Genomic DNA, 19044 nt, shown 5'->3' on the forward strand with positions numbered 1-19044 from the left:
AACCGAACCATTGTGGCAATACGAACTTAGCGGGCTAGCATAGAAAGATCAGCGGAGATAACTTGCATAGAGCCATCTGCTGGCGAATACAGTTAACTGCAACAACTTAAGCATTGTATTATTCGAATAAAAGGCTATTTTACTCAAATAAAGGACGTAATGAAATATAAAATATTTTGCTAGTAATCCTGAGATGGAGACCTTTCTTTTGATGTGTAATACATAGGTGTTAGTATTGCGGCTTTCTCACAATATTGTGTTACACGTTCACATTATATATTACATAGACAGATAGTGCGCAAATATTTTTAAAAAATCGAATACATTTGTATTCAAATCTGTACAGAGAACAAATCTTTAAGGACAGAAATACATTGTTTTATTTTTACATTTAAACTGTTTTGGCGCGCAGTCTACAAATATGTCAGCTTCCTCAGAATAACAGAGTTGCATCTTGTTGACTGTGCGCTCGGTGGTCAAAGGTACGCTATGAAGATGTTTCAGTGCGCTGTTCTTGTGAAGTTACATAAAAACAAATGCTTGTGGGTGCGATAAAATCTGTCCTTCCTGGGTGTTTTCCACTTACCTGGGATCGGCATTTTTGTGTGGAAGCAGCCCAGTTGGACGCCCAAATGCCTCTGTGGAGCAGCGTGTTCACTAATACGTGTGATGAGTTGTATACGGAGATGCCCACTAAGTCGAACACAAACACGCAGTCCCCGAGGTAGAGAAATTGAACAGACGCGATCGAACTCCCCGGACCGGCTGGAAATCAAACCCGGAGCCTCAAAACCGAAAGCCACTACGCTGTCCATTCAGCCTGGGAGCGGGACGTGGAAAGCGATAAAATGAAACCGAAAAGTCCAAATCGTTAAAACTGTAGCGATATGCAGTTGTGTTTGTTTGAATTTCCTGATGCCTTTATACTGGTTTAGACATTGATTCATGAACTAAAATACGAGTCAAAAGTCATTCATTATGAATACTCGTACGACGTTCTAAGTGACCCTCTCACTTTCTCTTCAAATTCGGCTCCATGGCTAAATGGTTTGCCTTTGGTCTGGAGAGACCTGGGTTCCATTCCCAGCCTGGTCGGGGGTTTTCACCGTAATTGATTAATTCGTCTGGCTTGGGCGTTGGGTATGTGTGCCATTTTCATCATTCGGAAACATCTTGGGTAGGGCTCCGTCCTTACAGATATGCCTGTAGGCCGTCTACTACAAAAATACGTGCACCAGAACTCTCCGAGGTCATACCCCATTATTATTATCTTCAAATTCGTGGAAACCAAAGCCTTCTGTATCAGCTGGTCTAGGAAACGGAGAGTTTGCAATACAACCATGTGAAATGTGAACATTTTAATTATTATAACTTATTGTTACGAGGTCAGGCGACTCTCAGCCCCCTAAAGCCCTGTTTGGTATTTGGTGGAAGGGATGAGTGAGTCAGGCCGGAGAGCTCCCGGTCTGTGGGCATGCGATGCCCTCTGCTTCTCTTCTGTTGTCTCCATGGATTTTGTGGAAGGTGAAGCTTGTATCCTGACTGTACCCCGTCCATTACCACCGAACAAATGCCTGCGTGGTTTGGATCAAGTAGCTATCAGCTTGCATTCGGGAAATAGTGGCTTTGAACCCCGCTATTGGCAGCCGTTTTCCGTTGTTTCCCATTTTTACACTAGGCAAATGCTACCACTTTAATTAAGGCCACGGCCGCTTTCTTCCTAAACCTAGCTTTTTCCTATCCCATCGGCGCCATAAAACCTATCTGTGTCAGTGCGAAGTACAGTAAAGCAAATAATAACAATAAACTTTATTACAAGGTATATATAGTAAGAAAGCAGGCTGGAGTTGAGCCAAGTACACATCAGTGGTGGGTTGTGATAGCCAAGAGACGTGTATTCGACCCTGACTGCGTGGAGCTGCTGTGTGAAGTGACTGTTGCGTGCGGAACCAAGTGAAATTTGAAACCTGTCGGTCAAGATTACATAAGGATCGCCCGTTTCAGGTAAAGACTGTCAGCAGAATACCTGTTGTGAGAACAAGCGACTAATTGGTTATCAATTGTTGAGATTGATGGTTTGTGTTTGTTTACTAATTGGGTCATCCTCGATTAGATTAGTTAATCAAAACACCAAATGTCAAACATTATTGAACACCAGAAACCTGTTTATTGAACGAGTTTGTTAATAAATGAAATTTTAAGGAATTTAGTAGGATTTCGCTCTACAAAAAAAAAAAAAAAACACTGTTTAGGAGAGGTTAAACAGGACAAGTAAGAGATAAAGTCTAAGCAGAGGTAAGTAAAACAATTTAGATGTGACCTATATTCATGAGAGATTTATCCTAATTTAGATACAAACTCTGCCGTGAAATGACGAGGAAGATAATGCTCTTGCCTATGATCTTGAGGAGTACAGAAATGAAATCAAACCAGGAATAATTCAGCACTTACAAATTTTATTCGTGAAGTTTTATATACACAGATAATTTACGAAGAGAAAACAGACGTTAACAAATACACTGATCACACAGTCTGCCACACTGAGCATAATATTGTTTCCGAAACAATAACACAATCATATTAATGTGTAAATGAAATAAATATGCGAATGAACACATGTTGATGACTTTTAACTTACATTTCATGAAAATATAATCCGAATGTTTGCACTGCAGTATTCACCCTTGGACTCTAATTCACACTTTTTGAGCACGTTTCACGTGACTTGCTCACTACACCTGCCCACGATCATTGATATTATTGTATCAAACCATCTCGCGTAATTCCATATGCAATCCAGTGACGTTTGAGTCTCCGAGTTGTAATTTCTGTTCGTATGACTACAATGTGCCGAACGGCATAGTCACTGGATACTAACGAAGGCGGCCGCGGTTCAAGTCCCAGTCCATGCATAATAGGCGTTTTCAAATGAACAGTCACATCTCTGTAAAACTGGAACATTTATCGAGGAATCTTTAGATGTATGAAACAAGCTGGGGCATTTGTAGTGAAATAAATCAAAGAGAAAACAGTGCAGAAGGTAGGTAATTGCTATAATTTTGCACCCTGCTTTGGGCAAAATTCATACTCATACAGTTGGGCTCCTATTCACAATAGACTAATTAAATTTTCAGCACATTCATGTAAAATGTTCTCAACTCTTATTATACATTTTAAAAATCCTAACTGAATTCGTTCACATGCAATGGATTTCGTTTTAAATACATACGATTTGAGTTATCAGACATTCAGATTCACTTTTCTAAGCAACTGACTATTTGAGATAGAACTATAATTTTTTCTATGTGAACTCTTGAAACCACCTTGAAGGTGGCGAACAGAATTTTATGTGATTTAAATTTAAACTGTTTCGATTACTTAAATTTATATTTGCAAAATTTTGTGCGAGGCGAATTAGGTAAATAGAAAAATAGTATTTTTCCAAATAATAGATCATTTTAAAAATAATGTTTTGTTTAGGAGATCACATATCTTTTATTATATATAATCTAAAAGTTTAGTACATGCAGTTTTATGAGAAAATTGTAACTAAAGAGAAACAAGTGTCAAACGAAATTCATTTTATGTATTTTCAAATAACCCCACTGAAGGTGAACTAATTGTATTAGGGCTTTTAAAGTGTATAATAACAGGTAAGAACATTCTGCATGCATTTGGTGAACATTTCATTATTCTATTGTGAATAGGAGCTCAGGTGTAATAGTTAAACTTTTACACAAAGCAGGTTGTAAAATGATAGCAATTACCTACCTTCTGTCCTTTAGCCAAGGAAATCAAAGAAAAACAGCTATCTCAGCGCTTTCTTGGGTTATGCTGTCTGAGCCGTGAACGATGTGTGGAAGAATGGTTGAGCATAAAATGTTCTGCGACGCACCTCAATACGTGATTTTGTGTTCTAATTTCCAGTAGGAAATCTTAAGTTCAGAAACCATATATTGAGATTAATTACATAATCCTTACCAAAATAAATTCTTCGTTCACCTCAATGGTTTTATTCATATTTTTCATTTTACAGTAGATACGTTATTGAGCGAGTTCGCTACGTCGCTTGACTCACTTGTCAAATTGCATTCGGGAGATAGTGGGTTCGAACCTCACTGTCGACAGTCTTGAAGATAGTTTTCTATGGTTTTTTCATTGTGATACGAGATAAATGCTGGGGCTGTACCTTAATTAAGGGCACAGTAGCTTCCTTACCAGTGCAGTCCCCATAGTCGCTGTGTTAGTGCGACATAGAAAAAATAGCAGAAAACAGAATATAATTTGCATGAATTGTTTAGAAGTTACGTTCTAGTGAACGCGCAGGAATAGAGAGACAGCAGTGAGCTAACAGGCAGTCGGTCGCAAGGGCCTTTGAGAAATGTCGTACATACATCATGAGAATAATTAATGTCGTCTATAAGGAAATCGTATAACAACTGTCGCCGTAAATTTTTATATTGTCTTACAAAACACCGGAATTATTACAATCTTATGTAACTTGAGCAATCATATTAAAAATGTACAAAAATGCACGAGTAGATTGTTTATGGGAGCGATACTTCATTAATATACTCATATTATAGTATTCAGTCTTCATCTCTGTTGAAAATAAAAAATGTCGATCAACTCATCTTTCAATATCCATGCTACAAACTCTTAATGTCAATCAATATTATCGGCAATAATAAATATAAAATTATTGTTCTCTAAACAGCGATGAACTATCTTCCTTCCGCAGAACTTTGGTACCAATATAAACAAGAAAGAAAGCGAACCATTCATTGGAAGTACGGGAAAGATGGTTGGCAATACACAGTGAGTAATGAATAAGCTGCATATCACTGTTGTTACGCCTTGCGGTATGTCTGAAGTCAAATCACAAAATTTCCCGTATTTCATTTTGGAATTTGATGTACCTGAATTGGCAGTCCGGTAACAGATATCTGAGCTGAAGTTTGTCTACCAACCCCTATTTCATTCTCGATACTGTTTTAACGGATTATTTCGAGGTAGTATTGATAAAACTTTGTTAATGCTTTCGGCGAGCTCGTATGACGTTAAGCAGTTCTTGACGCCTCTTCGTAAGATAGGTGCGATATTTGGAGAGGATGCCCCAGTCGCGTACCAAGCGCCGTGTTTCTTCTGATGGATGGCGGTCTTCCTCTGGCATGATGGAGCGCTGAACGGCGTATGGTCTTTCACAACCAAGGGAGATTAGGGCTGCTTCTACTTCACACAGCAGCTGGAATCAGTGCACAACGGAACATTAATATCTAGAAATATTGGCGAATCAGCCAGGGAAATGGTATATCAAAATGAGATTCTTTCTAACATTTCAGACTAAATGAGAAGATTTAAGAACGATGTAGCGGAACGATTTGCCTGTTCGACAGGTGATCTAATCGATAGACGGAGTGAAGGAGAATGAGGTCTGGTTATCCTCAGATGGTCAAGGATTTACAGGATTTATAAATATAAAAATGCTTCCTTGTTTGTAAATGTTTAGTTTTTATCCTGAACTTTATTTAAGCCTATACCTTCAGCCAACTGCTGTGAGCCCGTTGTCAATCAATCAATCAATCAATCAATCAATCAATCAATCAATCAATCAATCAATCAATCAATCAATCAATCAATCAATCAATCAATCAATCAATCAATCAATCAATCAATCAATCAATCAATCAATCTATCTATCTATCTATCTATCTATCTATCTATCTATCTATCTATCTATCTATCTATCTATCTATCTATCTATCTATCTATCTATCTATCTGTCACAATTCGTCTTACAAACAACAGATCTTAGAGATAATGTGTCAAAAGTGCATTGATCCACTTTCTGCATTCTTTCACCTTAGATATGTTTTGAGGATTTGGAAGAGAATGTAAATGTAATAAAGGGTTTTTAGGAAAATCAACCAAGACCATGTGCAATAACAGATCTGAATGCAGCTATCGATATGATGAAAAATGGCGCCGCGTTCTGTTTGTTCAAATGTAAACATAAGCATGTGCGAAGCATCAGTTTAGTTTTCTCTGTTGGTTCGGTTTGATTAGTAAACGTTAATGTACTGATGTTCTTATTGAAATTTTGTTTTAAACCTAATACGATATATTAGGACCTTGTCGTTCGTGCTGTGTGCCTGGATGTAAATCATATTAAAGCAGATGCACTCACATTCAGATCAACTGTACTCATCGTGATGATTTCGTAGTTTAGAAAATTAATTAGAGTGCACTAAAACATTCGAGGATAAATTTTTCATTCGAGTGGATAATTACCCGTGTACTTGATAGCTATTTGTTCCAAAGCTCTGAGTTGGTGCCTATCTTAGTACATTTCCGATATACTATATCTTTTGAGGTTATCAAAAGTGATAAAGCTACTTATTTTTATCTGTGAACGAAGACTATATATTTTTGTTAAATTAGAGTACCAGGTATCAACGTATATACTGTCACTTACAGTAAGTATTCACTAAGCAACGATTTTGGTGTTATTGAGTTTTATACGAAAATGTATGTGCCACCAGAAAACTTCAAGTCTATTCTACTATAGAGAGACAAAGATTAGATTTTTTGAACGTGACAGATCGAGTGTAACAGTTACGTGAATTATTATCGGAATCATTGTCATGAGAGAATTAAAATTCATGACAGGGTTACGTTTCTAACAAATTTCAAGAACGAGGTGGGCTATTTTATTTAAAAAAGTATGGTAATACAAACTTCAGTCAAATTTATTTCTTAAACACGTATTGATTTATAGGAAGAAAAATTACTGACTGGAATATTTTACCAAAGGTGCCTTCTGCTATATCTACACCAATTCGATATATGTCAAACATTTTTGAAATCACTTAAGAATGACTAGGTAAACGACTGATAGGTAATCTGTCATCGAGACGACAGCCTTAAATGCAGATCATTGGTGATTGATTGATTGATTGATTGATTGATTGATTGATTGATTGATTGATTGATTGAATTCAAACTGCCGTTTTTTGAAACGCACCAGATATTATCTAGGACTATCATTATAGAATGCAATCCTATCTTACCTATTTCCTGGACTATACTAGTTCATATTTAACCGTATCGTTCATGGTAAGAGAAATGTATATTTAACGCAGCAATAACTTAGTGTTAGAGGATTGAAGTCACAAAAAGCGCGAAGTAGAGCTAAGTGTTTTAGGTGAGTACAGCTCGTAGAGACGGGCGTGGCACAGGGAGTGAGCGAGAAAGAATTTAGCAGATAAAGGATGGCGATACTCGGATGCTATTCGAGGAACTTCGTCTCATCTACCACCTTGCTAAGAATTAAAACATCAAAAATCAAGCTTGACACGTTTGGAAATCAGGCCACATCTACTCTCCTGGAAAGATATCAGAGAAATTAAAACTACAGTTATATTTCTAATAATTTACTGAATGACATGATGTGTCTTGAGACGTTAATAAATAGTGTGTTTCGTAATACAACATTCGCGCGAACACCGTGGGAACCCAACGACTCGCGACATAACGATCTCAAGTGTATAACTGGGTGAAGCCCATGGCGTGGCCTCATCTACTGTTCTTTATAAATAGAGAGGGACGTCTTCATTCCGTCCTAACATTTTCTTCAGTGCGGTCGCGAGTGTGTCAGTCCGGCAGATGACTGCGCCGTGACTTACCAATAGAACAAATACTTCGTCGTAGAAGGTGAATAGACGATCAGGGTGCAATGCCTGAACTAGAACGGGAAGAATTATAGACTTCTAACACGAGTTCGTGTGCGGTTGAGCACGAGGCATTAACTATGTGAATTTCGGCTATCTAGGCCACAATCTTTGCCTAAACGTAAAAGTTAGACTTCTAATAAGAGTCCGTGTGGGGTTGAGCACGAGGCATTTGCTATGTACCTTTCGGCTAGGTAGACCACAATCTTTGCCTAAACGTAAAAGTGAGATTTCTAACATAAGTTCGCGTACGGTTGAGCATTAGGCATTCATTAAGTACATTTGGCTTGATACACCGCAAATTTCTGCCCTAATGTAAATAAGAAGGAGTAGGAGAGTCCGGAGTGTATCGCAGACGATTGGCTGGGTGTTTGATTGGCTGGCAACCCAGGATGACGACGGCCTGATGATGGGCTAGATTCAACTACCGAATCCGCCATGGGGGGACCATGAGGTTTAAGGCATTAAGATTGTCACGTTGGTGACGAGTTTTTAGCTCTCCCCAACCATATTTCGAAACTGCATTCGTGCTATAGAAATTGGTGTCATTCGGAAATTATTTCCACCGTGTATTCCACAAGTACTTCCTGCGAGCCTTTGCTCACATTGTTTACTTGTTATCATCTCCGTCATGGAGCCTATGTGCTTATATTGCTTGAATGTTTTCTTCTATTATTCTTAAACTTGGTCTGGTACGATTTCGTGCCCTGAGTTGGAGTGCCACCTTGAGAGCGAGTCTCTCGCTCTCTCGTTCCTTCTCGGTGGGCCATGCTGATTGTAGCTGTGCGCCGCCATGTGTCGTGGCTTGAGTAAGATGAAGGAAGGGGGTGTGTTTGCTCCGCTCCGGGATCTGATTCCTATCTACGATATGGATCCTGGATAGTTGGAATTTGTGTGAGGGCTTTGCCCTCGGAAATCTGTCTTTATTGAACAAGAACGTCCTCTTATTTGTTTACTTTTCTTCTGGATATGGTAGCTACCAGTGCTTCTACGTGAGTAGACAATTGTAACGTGTTTCTGCAGCTTGAACCAACATGTAAGTCTCTTCACAATTCTATTTCTTTTGGCCTCCGGATTCCACGGAAGATGATGTACAAACTTCGGGTCTGAAGACTTCGGCTGTGTGAACTTCTAAAAGCGTCCACCTTCGCATTATTTTAATTTTAGTTAGGGTATTCAGTAAATCGGGTTCCTTCTTGTATCTTGATAATGTCGCCTAACTGTTTCTTAAAAGTGAGGGTAGTGAATTTTAAGAAGGTTACTTCCAAATAAGTATTATCAGTTATTGTTATTTCGCATTTCTTCTTGTTTTGAAAAGGAGGCAAATTGGTTTGTATTTATCTAACGTTTTAGGTATGCGTAATTGAAAAGGTAACTACCCTATTTATAAAATTATAGACCACAATAGGTTTCACCTGAATTTCAGTGAAATGTTTTCCTGTCACATATTAATTTCTAATTCCAGTTAATTTATTTTATCTTGTAGTGTTCGTATTTCATTATATTTTTGGGGTTTCTTTTCCTCCTGTGTATGTACCATTGTTGTACTTGTTTTGATATTGGTGGTTGCTATGGACACATGGCGTATTGACGTTACCGTAGCAACCGGTTGGGATGATGATGATGATTATTTTTATAGGGTGGCTCACGGTCTTTGCATTGGATTTTAATTATATGTGTTTGGTGGTCCCTACATCTCGGTAATGTATTAACTTGTTTCCCTTGCCTTTTCCTTTTTAATTTCCCTTTATTATTGTGTTGGGGTTGGTTTTATTCTGCCCTCCTGTTGGGTCGTTTGATTTATTCTTTCCGGGAGTGAGATACGAATTGAATTCTGGTGGAATATTTGTGATGGTTGTTGGTACTGTTCAATAATAATAATAATAATAATAATAATAATAATAATAATAATAATAATAATAATAATAATAATAATGAAAGAGAATAAAATCGGTTGAAACTATGGAAGAGAATAACTTTTAAGTAACAAAGTGGTGGCTTCAGGTTGAATTGTAAGAAACAAGTTACTAAGTGCACAAGTTGCTATCTGTTGTTTTAAAAAAGAAAATCTGTTATTTTTTCCTTTTCGATCGGCCGAACACTTTAAAATTAATATTCAATATTTTATTGCTTTTAATTAGTTACCGTTTAATCTAGATGGCGTTGCTTTTATTTTCCTACTAATTATGTCTCCTTTTAACTGTTATTTCTTGAATAAAATAATATGTACCTTGTTCTCAATGAACCTCTTGTTTTCTTTAGTAGTGTTATTGCCATACCAGGGGTTATTTTGGTTCATGGTATCTGAGTAACTGATGGTCTTAACTAAGGTTCAGTAAGTGTTTGATGTTTATGTGTTATTTTTGGTGTTGCCTTTCCTTGCCTATGTTTAACTTCTACTGCTGCTAGTCGGTAAGGCGGTAGAAGATAAGTTGAACAGGTGTTTTGGCATGAGTTCGGAACAGCAGTTTGCACAGGTAATTTTCTTTCAATTTAATTAAATCTATTTAAGCTCTTTTGGCAACCAAGTAATGATATCAGGGCTAATGCATGGATAGCCAATGTATGTCCCACTAACTACTTTAACGGTTTTAGGAGGCACCGAGGTGCCGGAATTTGATCCCGAAGGAATTATTTTATGTTCCAGTAAATCTACCGACAGGAGTTTGACGTATTTGAGTACCTTCAACTACCGGACCAGGATTAAACCTGCCAAGTTGGGATCAGAAAGCTAGCGTCTCAACCGTCTGAGCCATTCAGCCGGGCTCAAAAAGATATACATTATATACATCCTACATATATACAGACTGGTATGAATTTTATCGCTCAGTCTGCAAGCCTCTGATAATTTACTAACCGCCGCCACCATCCTCCAAAACTAGTCCTATGGCCTCTGATCGTTAGAAACTGAGTCTGACCATCGTGGTCTCCCTTTACTTCTCTTACCCTCCATAACAGAGTCTATTATTCTCCTAGATAAACAGATAATACCTAGACAACCTATCCCCCTCCATTCGCCTCACATGGGCCCACCACCGAAGCCGTTTATGCGTATAGCTTCATCCATCGAGTCCATTCCCAACTCAGCCTTTATCTTCCCATTCCCAGTACTCTCCCACCATTGTTCCTATATGTTCGTACCAGCAATCATTCTCGCTACTTTCATGTCTGTTACTTGTAACTTATGAATAAAATATCCTGATTCCACCCAGCTTTCACTCTCGTAAAGCAAATTTGGTCTGAAAACAGACCGATGTAAAGATACAGTAGTTTCGTCTGGAAGCTGACTTTTTTTTTTTTTACAGAATAGTGTTAATCACAACTGCGAACTCACTGCATTGGTTTTACTGCACCTTGATTCAATCTAACTAATAATGATGATGGTATTTGCTTTACGTCCTACTGACTACTTTTACGGTTCCTAAGACGCCGAGGTAGCGGAATTTAGTTCTACAGAAGTTCTTTTACGGGCCAGTAAATGTACCGACACGAGGCTGACGTATTTGAGCACTTTCAAATACTGAGCCAGGATCGAACCTGCCACGTTGGGGTCAACCGCCTGAGCCACTCAGCCCAACTCTCACTTACTATACCACCATCCTGTGAGAATACTTGAAATGATTTGCCTCATAAAGTACTAGCCATAATAAACATAAATATTGTTATAGAGACAGAAATATGAAAACAGAAACAGTATGTTAATGATATTGAAGTATAATAACTCGCGTGTTATATATTTACACATTCGTAAAGGGAGTTCATGACATTGTTGATAACCATTCGTTCGACATTTCTGATGGCTAGGCAAACAGATTGAATCCGTTGCTGGATTGCACCACGTGCTTCAGTTATAAACAGCCCATTAAGTTCGATGGCCTGAAGTAACAGGAGCTTCGGAGAAAATGATTTTCGGTCCAAACTCGCAGTGTTGTGTGTTGCGGGACGATCTACTGTAAAGGCGAAAGACTCGAGCAATATTGAAAGAAGATGAGTAGAAAAAAACCGGTTCACTTTTGTTACTGGGCAGTACAACATATCCGTTTGTTCCGCACAAAGCACTACACTCCTCATAAGACTTTCCTGCACCCTCGACAGCGTTAAAGCTGTGACACTTTCACTTGCTACCCTGATCCTTCCCTCAAGTTCATACCTGATATCATGTAATGTTGCCTCACATTTCTTGTACATTCCTCATGAATTAACAGCTTTTCGCCAAGTCGTCCTTACTAAAACGCTCCTGATCCATTCAGTAGCAAACAACATGGAACCAGTGCTGTCTGTCACTGAAATCGTAACGTCAACAAACACTTCCCTATTGCACAATGCTGTAACCTGTCTGGTACGTGTGCAGCGATATACAGCGCACCTTACTGCCTGCATTTAGCACCATTATAAACGACAGATGGCAATATCTTACGTTTTGTTTCATAGAGTAAGTAATGTCGATTCTAATTTTATCAATATGCGGCTCAATTCTTCGTTTATTTACGCCCATTGGATTTTCGAATTTCATGTGTTTCTCTGCTCAAATGGCGATTGGGAGTTTTACTTACTGAACTACCGAAGAGATAGTTTCAAATTTTCTGTGTTTATTCGCTTGGGTGGCTGTATTGCGGAGGAATTACCACATTTTATCTGTGATTTTAATTTTGAATTATACTTTTATTGCCATTTTTGAAATTTGAATTTTTTGTTTTCAATATGTTCAAAAATTATTTTAAAACGTAACGGTATTGTAATCATTGTAAGCATCTACCTCCGCCAACATTTCCTGCAAGTTAGAAGTCAAAAGATTTAAAATTTTGAATTATGTTGCGCTTTAAATAGGGGCCTGGCATTCTTGGCACTTTCTCAACAGGGAGCATGGCACTACTAAACCTCCAGCATCGTTCGCCTTTAGTTAGAGTAGACCGTCCCGCTGCACATGTAAAGCAGGAAGCTTGCTCGCATATCGGGAGCTTGGTTTCCCGAAGTATCTGTAACTTACTGAACTGCACATAATATCTGAAGCACGTGGTACATCAGAAGCAGCAGTATTCTTTCTTTCTTTCTTTCTTTCTTTCTTTCTTTCCTTCTTTCTTTCTTTTTTTATTTTCAATTAGCTTTACGTTACAACGACACAGGAAAGGAGAGGGCTAGGGGTGGGAAGGAAACGACCGTAGCCTTAATTAAGGTATAGCACCAGCATTTCCCTGGTGTGAAAATAGGAAACCACGGAAAACGATCTTCAGGGCTGCCTCAGTGGGGTTCGAACCCACTACCTCCGAATGCAAGCTCACAGCTGCGTGACCCTAACCGCACTTTCCGTTACATACTGGCACACGTCGTTTTGGCAACTGCTATGTTTCAAGTTTAAGATATTAACTCGTTGGTACGGAGCGAGACGGCCACGCGGTTTCCATCCCTTAGCTGTGAGCTAGCATTTGGGAGATAGTGGGTTCAAATCCTGCTGTCAGCAGGCAAGAAGTTGGTTTTCCGGCGGTTGACCATGGTCGTTTCCTTCCCAATCCTATCTCATCGTGACCATGACTATAACCAGGACTTACCTGGATCATGTAACTTTCAATTTCCTCCAGTATTTTAACGTTCTTGTATTCCTCTCCTTCATCCTTTATCATAGCTTCGATGGCCATCGCAAATTTTTGTAGATCTTGATGAAAAGTGCGCAGTCCCTTTATTACCTAAAGAAATGAGAAAACAAAACTATAGAACTCATGCATGTTATGAGTTAGGCTCGGATCTGCTTCTGACAGAATATACACTGAGAACAGATACGCGATCAAAGAGTTTACGAAGAGTGTGAAAATACGATACTGTGAAATATGGCTGGGGGGTCTGTAGGCAATTGTTGTCAACAGTTTCTCGACATCATTGTAACCAGGGAGCCGGACGTCCCGGATTTTACGGGACAGTGCCGTGTTCGTGTTGAATGTCCCACTTCCCGGACAGTTCCTATTCGGGACGACAATTGCCCGTATTTGGAACCTCCAGAGAAATACGCTAGCATTTCCACCTCTGACAAGTACCGAGAGCCTTTTTTTCTTGCCTTCAAAGAGGATAGATTTCTTCACTCCCTGGTTTATTTATCTGGTGTGAGTTCCTGGATTTTAAAAATTGTTTCTTTTTTTTAAATTCTCTGGTTTCCTGGCGAATAAGACACATAATAGCGGACAGCTACCTGAGGTAGCATGTTCGTGTGAAATTGTCAGCTGTGAGAAATGTTATGTTCTCTTGACTTGATTAGGTCTGAACTGTTCATTTCTGTAAATTTCTCTTCGATGTCATGCAGAGATTTTTTATGAAATTGTAAGTCTGACAAAAAACTTTTAACATCACTGCAGAGAAATGAAAAATATATTGAAATTGGAAGAACTGTTATGAATAATTAAATAAACTAAGACTTTTCCTATTTGTTTTACGTCGCACCGACAGAGGCAGCGTGATGGTATAGAAAAGGTCTAATCGGCCGTGGTTTTAAGACAGACTATAGCCACGGCATTTGCCTGGTGTAAAATAGGAAATCTCGGAAAACCATCTTTAAGACTACCGACAGTGGGGGTTCGAACCCATCGTCCCCCGAATACAAGCTCATAGGTACATGACCCAAACGTTGCGGCCAACTTGTTCGGTACTGTAGGTTTCAGTATGTGTATAAATGTTAACGCATCCATTAACAAACAGCACTATGATGTCAACATAATAGTAAGCGTATCATTTTGAAGCGAAGTTTATAACTTGTAGAATACGAGCCCCTTGACTTCCTCGATTGCACATCTGTCCCGTATATTCATTTTAGGTATCTGACAACCCTGATTGTAACCATGGTGACCAAAGTTCGTCTATGTATACTACGTAGGTCAGTAGTGACATCTTCTCACTGTGCGCTTTCTTCCTGTAACTAAGAGCTTGAGAAAATCTCGTATTGTTGTTCTCCTCAGTCCTAAAGTAAAAATCCTTAAACTGTCTGGAAAACGAACCCAGGGCCTTGAAATAAGAGACAGGCTCGCTACCTCAACATCCCGGATCTGGCTAATAATACAATATTTACGATGTCTAGAACGTCTTTCATTTTCTCACCTACTCTTATAAAAATCGGACATAACGACAATCCGCTATAGCGAGTAAAATTTTCACCGTTGTGAATTCTCGCTATAACGGACTTTTACCGTAGTCATGAGCGTTACCATTATTTTCTGGATATACTTACTTTTCTTTCGATTTATCGGAACTGTTTATCTCCCCTATGATTGGAGTCAAAGGATCTGTACCTCCTGCTTGCCGTAAGAGGATCTAAAACCGGTTTTCACCAACGTCAGTTACTTTTGGCGTTATCTTGGATTTTAAAAACTTGGATAATATCATTATCTCGGATAACGGTCACTTCTGAATTCACCACAGAATTTAATATCTTGGTTTACCAAAACTAAGTTTACGTTTCAATCTGAATTTTAACCTTATTTTTTCATACTGACGCACGGAAAACAAATGATTATGTGCTGCCGCCACTATCGAAACACAAACAATTTTTTGATTCCACTCGGGTTTGGAAACAATTTTTCATACAGTATGTCCGCTATTGAGCAGAAACGGAGAAAGAAGCCTAATATGACTTTCCAAGAGAGTGAATTGTTATTGAACTTGGTGGCAGAAAGCATTAACATCATAGAGAATAAGAAGTTGTTGATGAATACAAATGTAACTGTTATCTCGGTTTTCTTACCTTTAAACCAAGCTTTTACTAGTGTTGGTAAAAACCGACCTAAGAGCAGAACAACCAAAGAATTTTTGCTCGCTCTATCATCTTCTAAACTCAAAAAGATGATTGCATGCTTTCCCATGCGGCGGAAAAAAGTTCGAGCACTTTTATTACACTGCAGATGGAACATTCTTCTTATTTTCCTCACGCCACTTTCCTCACACTTTGATACGGTCGCTGGTGCAAATGGTGGCCCTGTTTTATGGCCGGATGCCCTTCCTGATCCATCGCCAGATGGAGGGATATATTCAGTATTGCGTGTTTCTGCGGCCGTTGGTAGTTGTGGTGCATTGTATGAGCGGGAAGGATGTTTAAAGAACACCCAGTCCCCGAGTGAGAGGAATAAGCAGACACGGCTAAAAGGTCTGACCCGGCCGGGAATCAAACTTGTAAATCTCCTCGAAGACACTTAAGTTCGGTAGATCTCCCTCAGCCGCTCTGCCTCCATATTATGTTGCACTACAAATGCCTCACTGCTTGCCCACTACAGCCACGTTCAACATGTTGGACCATAAAATAAAACAATTCCTGTCGCCGAGTGATGCTTTGTTTCAGTCCCCCGACCACCACCGTAGATGGTCTATTACTCTATTTTATCATGCTACTGGCTGTTCTACACCAACTACGGCCCGGTAGGTGATAGCTTCAGTGCCGTTGACTTGTCATGCCATCCCTTCTCAGTGCTACTGGGACTGGTGCAGTAATGGTTACTGGCTGGGGACTCTGTTTCAGCATGCCGACCCGCATGCTATCTAAAGCCAAGGTCCTTGGTTGATATCTGGCTGACAAATCGCCATTCTCTCGCTGTACCGAGAGGCCGGTGTCTTAGGGTACCTTGGGGATCCGACTCCTCGGATCCGGAGCTCAACTAGGACGGCCGACCTCACCGCCAAACTTGGTCGCCACTGCCCGGACTATTTATCACCTGTTTACATCGACCATAAGTCTTCTATCAACTTGTCTGCAGTGCATTATAGACTCAACATAAAGAATATCTAATATCTTCCAATATCTTTTAATAAAGAATTATTAAAAAAATTATTAACGCCAGGTTTTAAATATTTTCAAGATTTTCTCGTGTTTTCTAGAATTATGAACCCTAGGAGGGGGAGGTCTGTACACCAGTATAAGAAGGTCGTCAACTCACCTGATTATAGTTTCCTACTAGCACCTTCGCATTGTTGTCAGGAAGCCAAGATGGTTTGTACTGAACTTCGTCCAAGCCTCGACGCACCTGAAACATTTCGATCAATTGTAAACAGCATTGTTATATATATATATTTCATTTTATTGTCTTGCTTTTCTGATTCACAAGATTCCGAGTCCACAATATTTTACAAAAAACATATAATATTAATGGAAATTTAAAAATTGTTAACGACGAAATCTACAAATGTATACAGGTACAAAAGTAACCGCATTTGGTTATGAAAGATGGAACAATATACACATCTGAAAGTCAAGGAACAAAAGAAAGAACAATCTGAACTACGAAATAACGTCAATTGTAAAATTTCTCCCTTAATATTAGCCCTCCATACCACCCTATCCCGTGATAACCTTTTCATTCTACGAAACTACTATATCCTACATCTGCTCTAATCTGCTTGTCATATTCATCCCTTGGTCTACCCCTACTGTTCTTACCGCCCACACTTCCTTCAAAAAGCAACTGTAGAAGTCCTAGGTGTCTTAAAATGTGCCCTATCATTCTATCTCTTCTTCTCGTCATGTTTAGCCCAGTATCCCTTCAATCGTGATTCGATCTACCCATCTCACCTTAAGCATTCTTCTGTAACACCACCTTTCAAAAGCTTCTGATCTAGTTATCGTCCATACGATGTCACGCTCCAGAGGATGTTTGTCCCAAAATACTTTACTTTCAAACAGCGAACGCTTTTCTTCCTATATAATTTTATTACATTGAGGCGTTTGCACAAAAATGTAACTTGTACAAGACTTTGATTTATTATGGGATAGGTTCGATTGAAGAATTTACTCTACCCTATTCCAAGTCATTCATTCAGCCATCAAAAGCGACGGACTCCATTTGATCACCGCGGAGAGGTCTGGTATTGAAGCCAGGACCTCTCCTACCCTGCCCCCCAACATGCTTATGGTGAACATTTCTCCACCAATGGGACTCGAACTAGGTAATGTCACCACAATTACTTGACGTCGTAACGATCATCGCTAATAGACGCGCTGTACGGTGCCATTTAGGCTGCCTACATGACAATTTATATATTCCGTTCTAACCTACCATATGGTAGAAATACCACAACCGGGCGAGTTAGCCGTGTGGTTAGGGCTGCGCACCTGTGAACTTGCATTCGGGAGATAGTGGGTTCGAACCCCACTGTCCGCAGCCGTGAAGATGGTTTTCCGTGGTTTCCCATTTCCACACCAGGTAAATGCTGGGGCTGTACCTTAATAAAGATCACGGCCGTTTCCTTCCCACTTCTAGCCCTTTCCTTTCCCATCGTCGCCATAAAACCTTTCTGTGTCGGAGCGACTTGAAGCAAATTGTAAAAAAGGGAACGTACCTTACTAGGTGATCTGATGTTTTGTTAATATGTTAACATACCGATATTGAACCACATGATGTGCGGCTCAAAACTCTACCGGATGTGAAGCTACTGTCTAGAGATCCGCGGCGTGATACTGTACCGCTGAACTTACCTCTCGGTAAAAGTCTTGCAGTGGCTGTCGACTGAAGTGCCGCAGAGTGACGCGCAGCTGGTATTTGATGTGTGAGAGGCTGTTCTGGAGTTGTCGAGCACACGTTATTCTGAGATTGCTGTCAATGGGCGCTGGACTAGTCTCCACCATCGTTTGACACGGGTTGTGCCAGCGAGGTTGTGAGTGCGGCCTAGCGATGACCAGGACCTCGACGAGCAACAGGAACACCAGCTCGCTTCTCACTGAAAACAACAGTTGTCATCAGTTTCTCTTCACCAAGCAGCCAAAGAGACTGGTTCAGTGAGGCAGAAAAACTCCTCAAGAGGTGGGCATCACATACGATTAGGCTTACTATATTACGCCCTTTCACCGGAAACCCCCCAACCCCCGTTCAGACAAAAAATAGTCATATTTATTGACTTCAGAAGGGAATACGACTCCGTAGACTGACATACAGTGCTTACATTGCTAGACAGTGACAAGAAAACAAGGGAACTGACCAAGCAAACATTGACCAATACAACATCGAAAATAGCAGAATTTCTGAATCATTTGAAATCAAAATATTCTTTACACATTGTATTTCATTATATTATTTTTATAGATTTCAGTATATTTGCTATCATGTCTGCCCTCTAGCGTGTCTTTGCTGAAATCAGTTTAACGTTGACAACACCGAAGGCGCCACTCAGTCCTTTGTATTTCACTGGTTAACTCGTGAAGAAAGAGCTAGACTGGTAAGCAGAGGAAAAATGTGTTTAAAGGTGTTAAGATTATTATTGATGACTTCACTTTTTGATGAAATAGGTGCTTTAAGAACTTACAACGAGGTAAAGAGTGCAACTTTAGTAGAGAAAAGTGTTGCAGTGAAATGGC

General features: G+C 39.6%; 1 protein-coding gene across 1 annotated transcript; it reads right to left on the reverse strand.

The window, feature by feature from the left end:
- Window positions 1–4188: 4188 nt before the first annotated feature.
- Window positions 4189–18318, reverse strand: LOC136879391 (uncharacterized). Its single transcript, XM_067153207.2, has 4 exons — window positions 18169–18318; window positions 16634–16720; window positions 13277–13411; window positions 4189–5245 (listed from the first exon to the last, which is right to left on the reverse strand). Exons 1-4 carry the CDS (start codon window positions 18316–18318, stop codon window positions 5033–5035), a joined length of 585 nt encoding a protein of 194 aa, XP_067009308.2. The 3' UTR covers window positions 4189–5032.
- Window positions 18319–19044: the final 726 nt, after the last annotated feature.

This window comes from Anabrus simplex, chromosome 8 (genome assembly GCF_040414725.1).
Source record: "Anabrus simplex isolate iqAnaSimp1 chromosome 8, ASM4041472v1, whole genome shotgun sequence".
Classification (NCBI taxonomy): domain Eukaryota; kingdom Metazoa; phylum Arthropoda; class Insecta; order Orthoptera; family Tettigoniidae; genus Anabrus; species Anabrus simplex.

What these genes read in the sequence shown, in the direction of transcription:
- LOC136879391 (XM_067153207.2), bottom strand. Translation starts at nt 18,318, where the DNA reads ATGGTGGAGACTAGTCCAGCGCCCATTGACAGCAATCTCAGAATAACG. An exon ending in TGCAAGACTTTTACCGAGAG is followed by an intron (nt 16,721 to 18,168) that starts GTAAGTTCAGCG and finishes GAAATGTTTCAG; the next exon opens with GTGCGTCGAGGCTTGGACGA. An exon ending in TAGTAGGAAACTATAATCAG is followed by an intron (nt 13,412 to 16,633) that starts GTGAGTTGACGA and finishes TCATTTCTTTAG; the next exon opens with GTAATAAAGGGACTGCGCAC.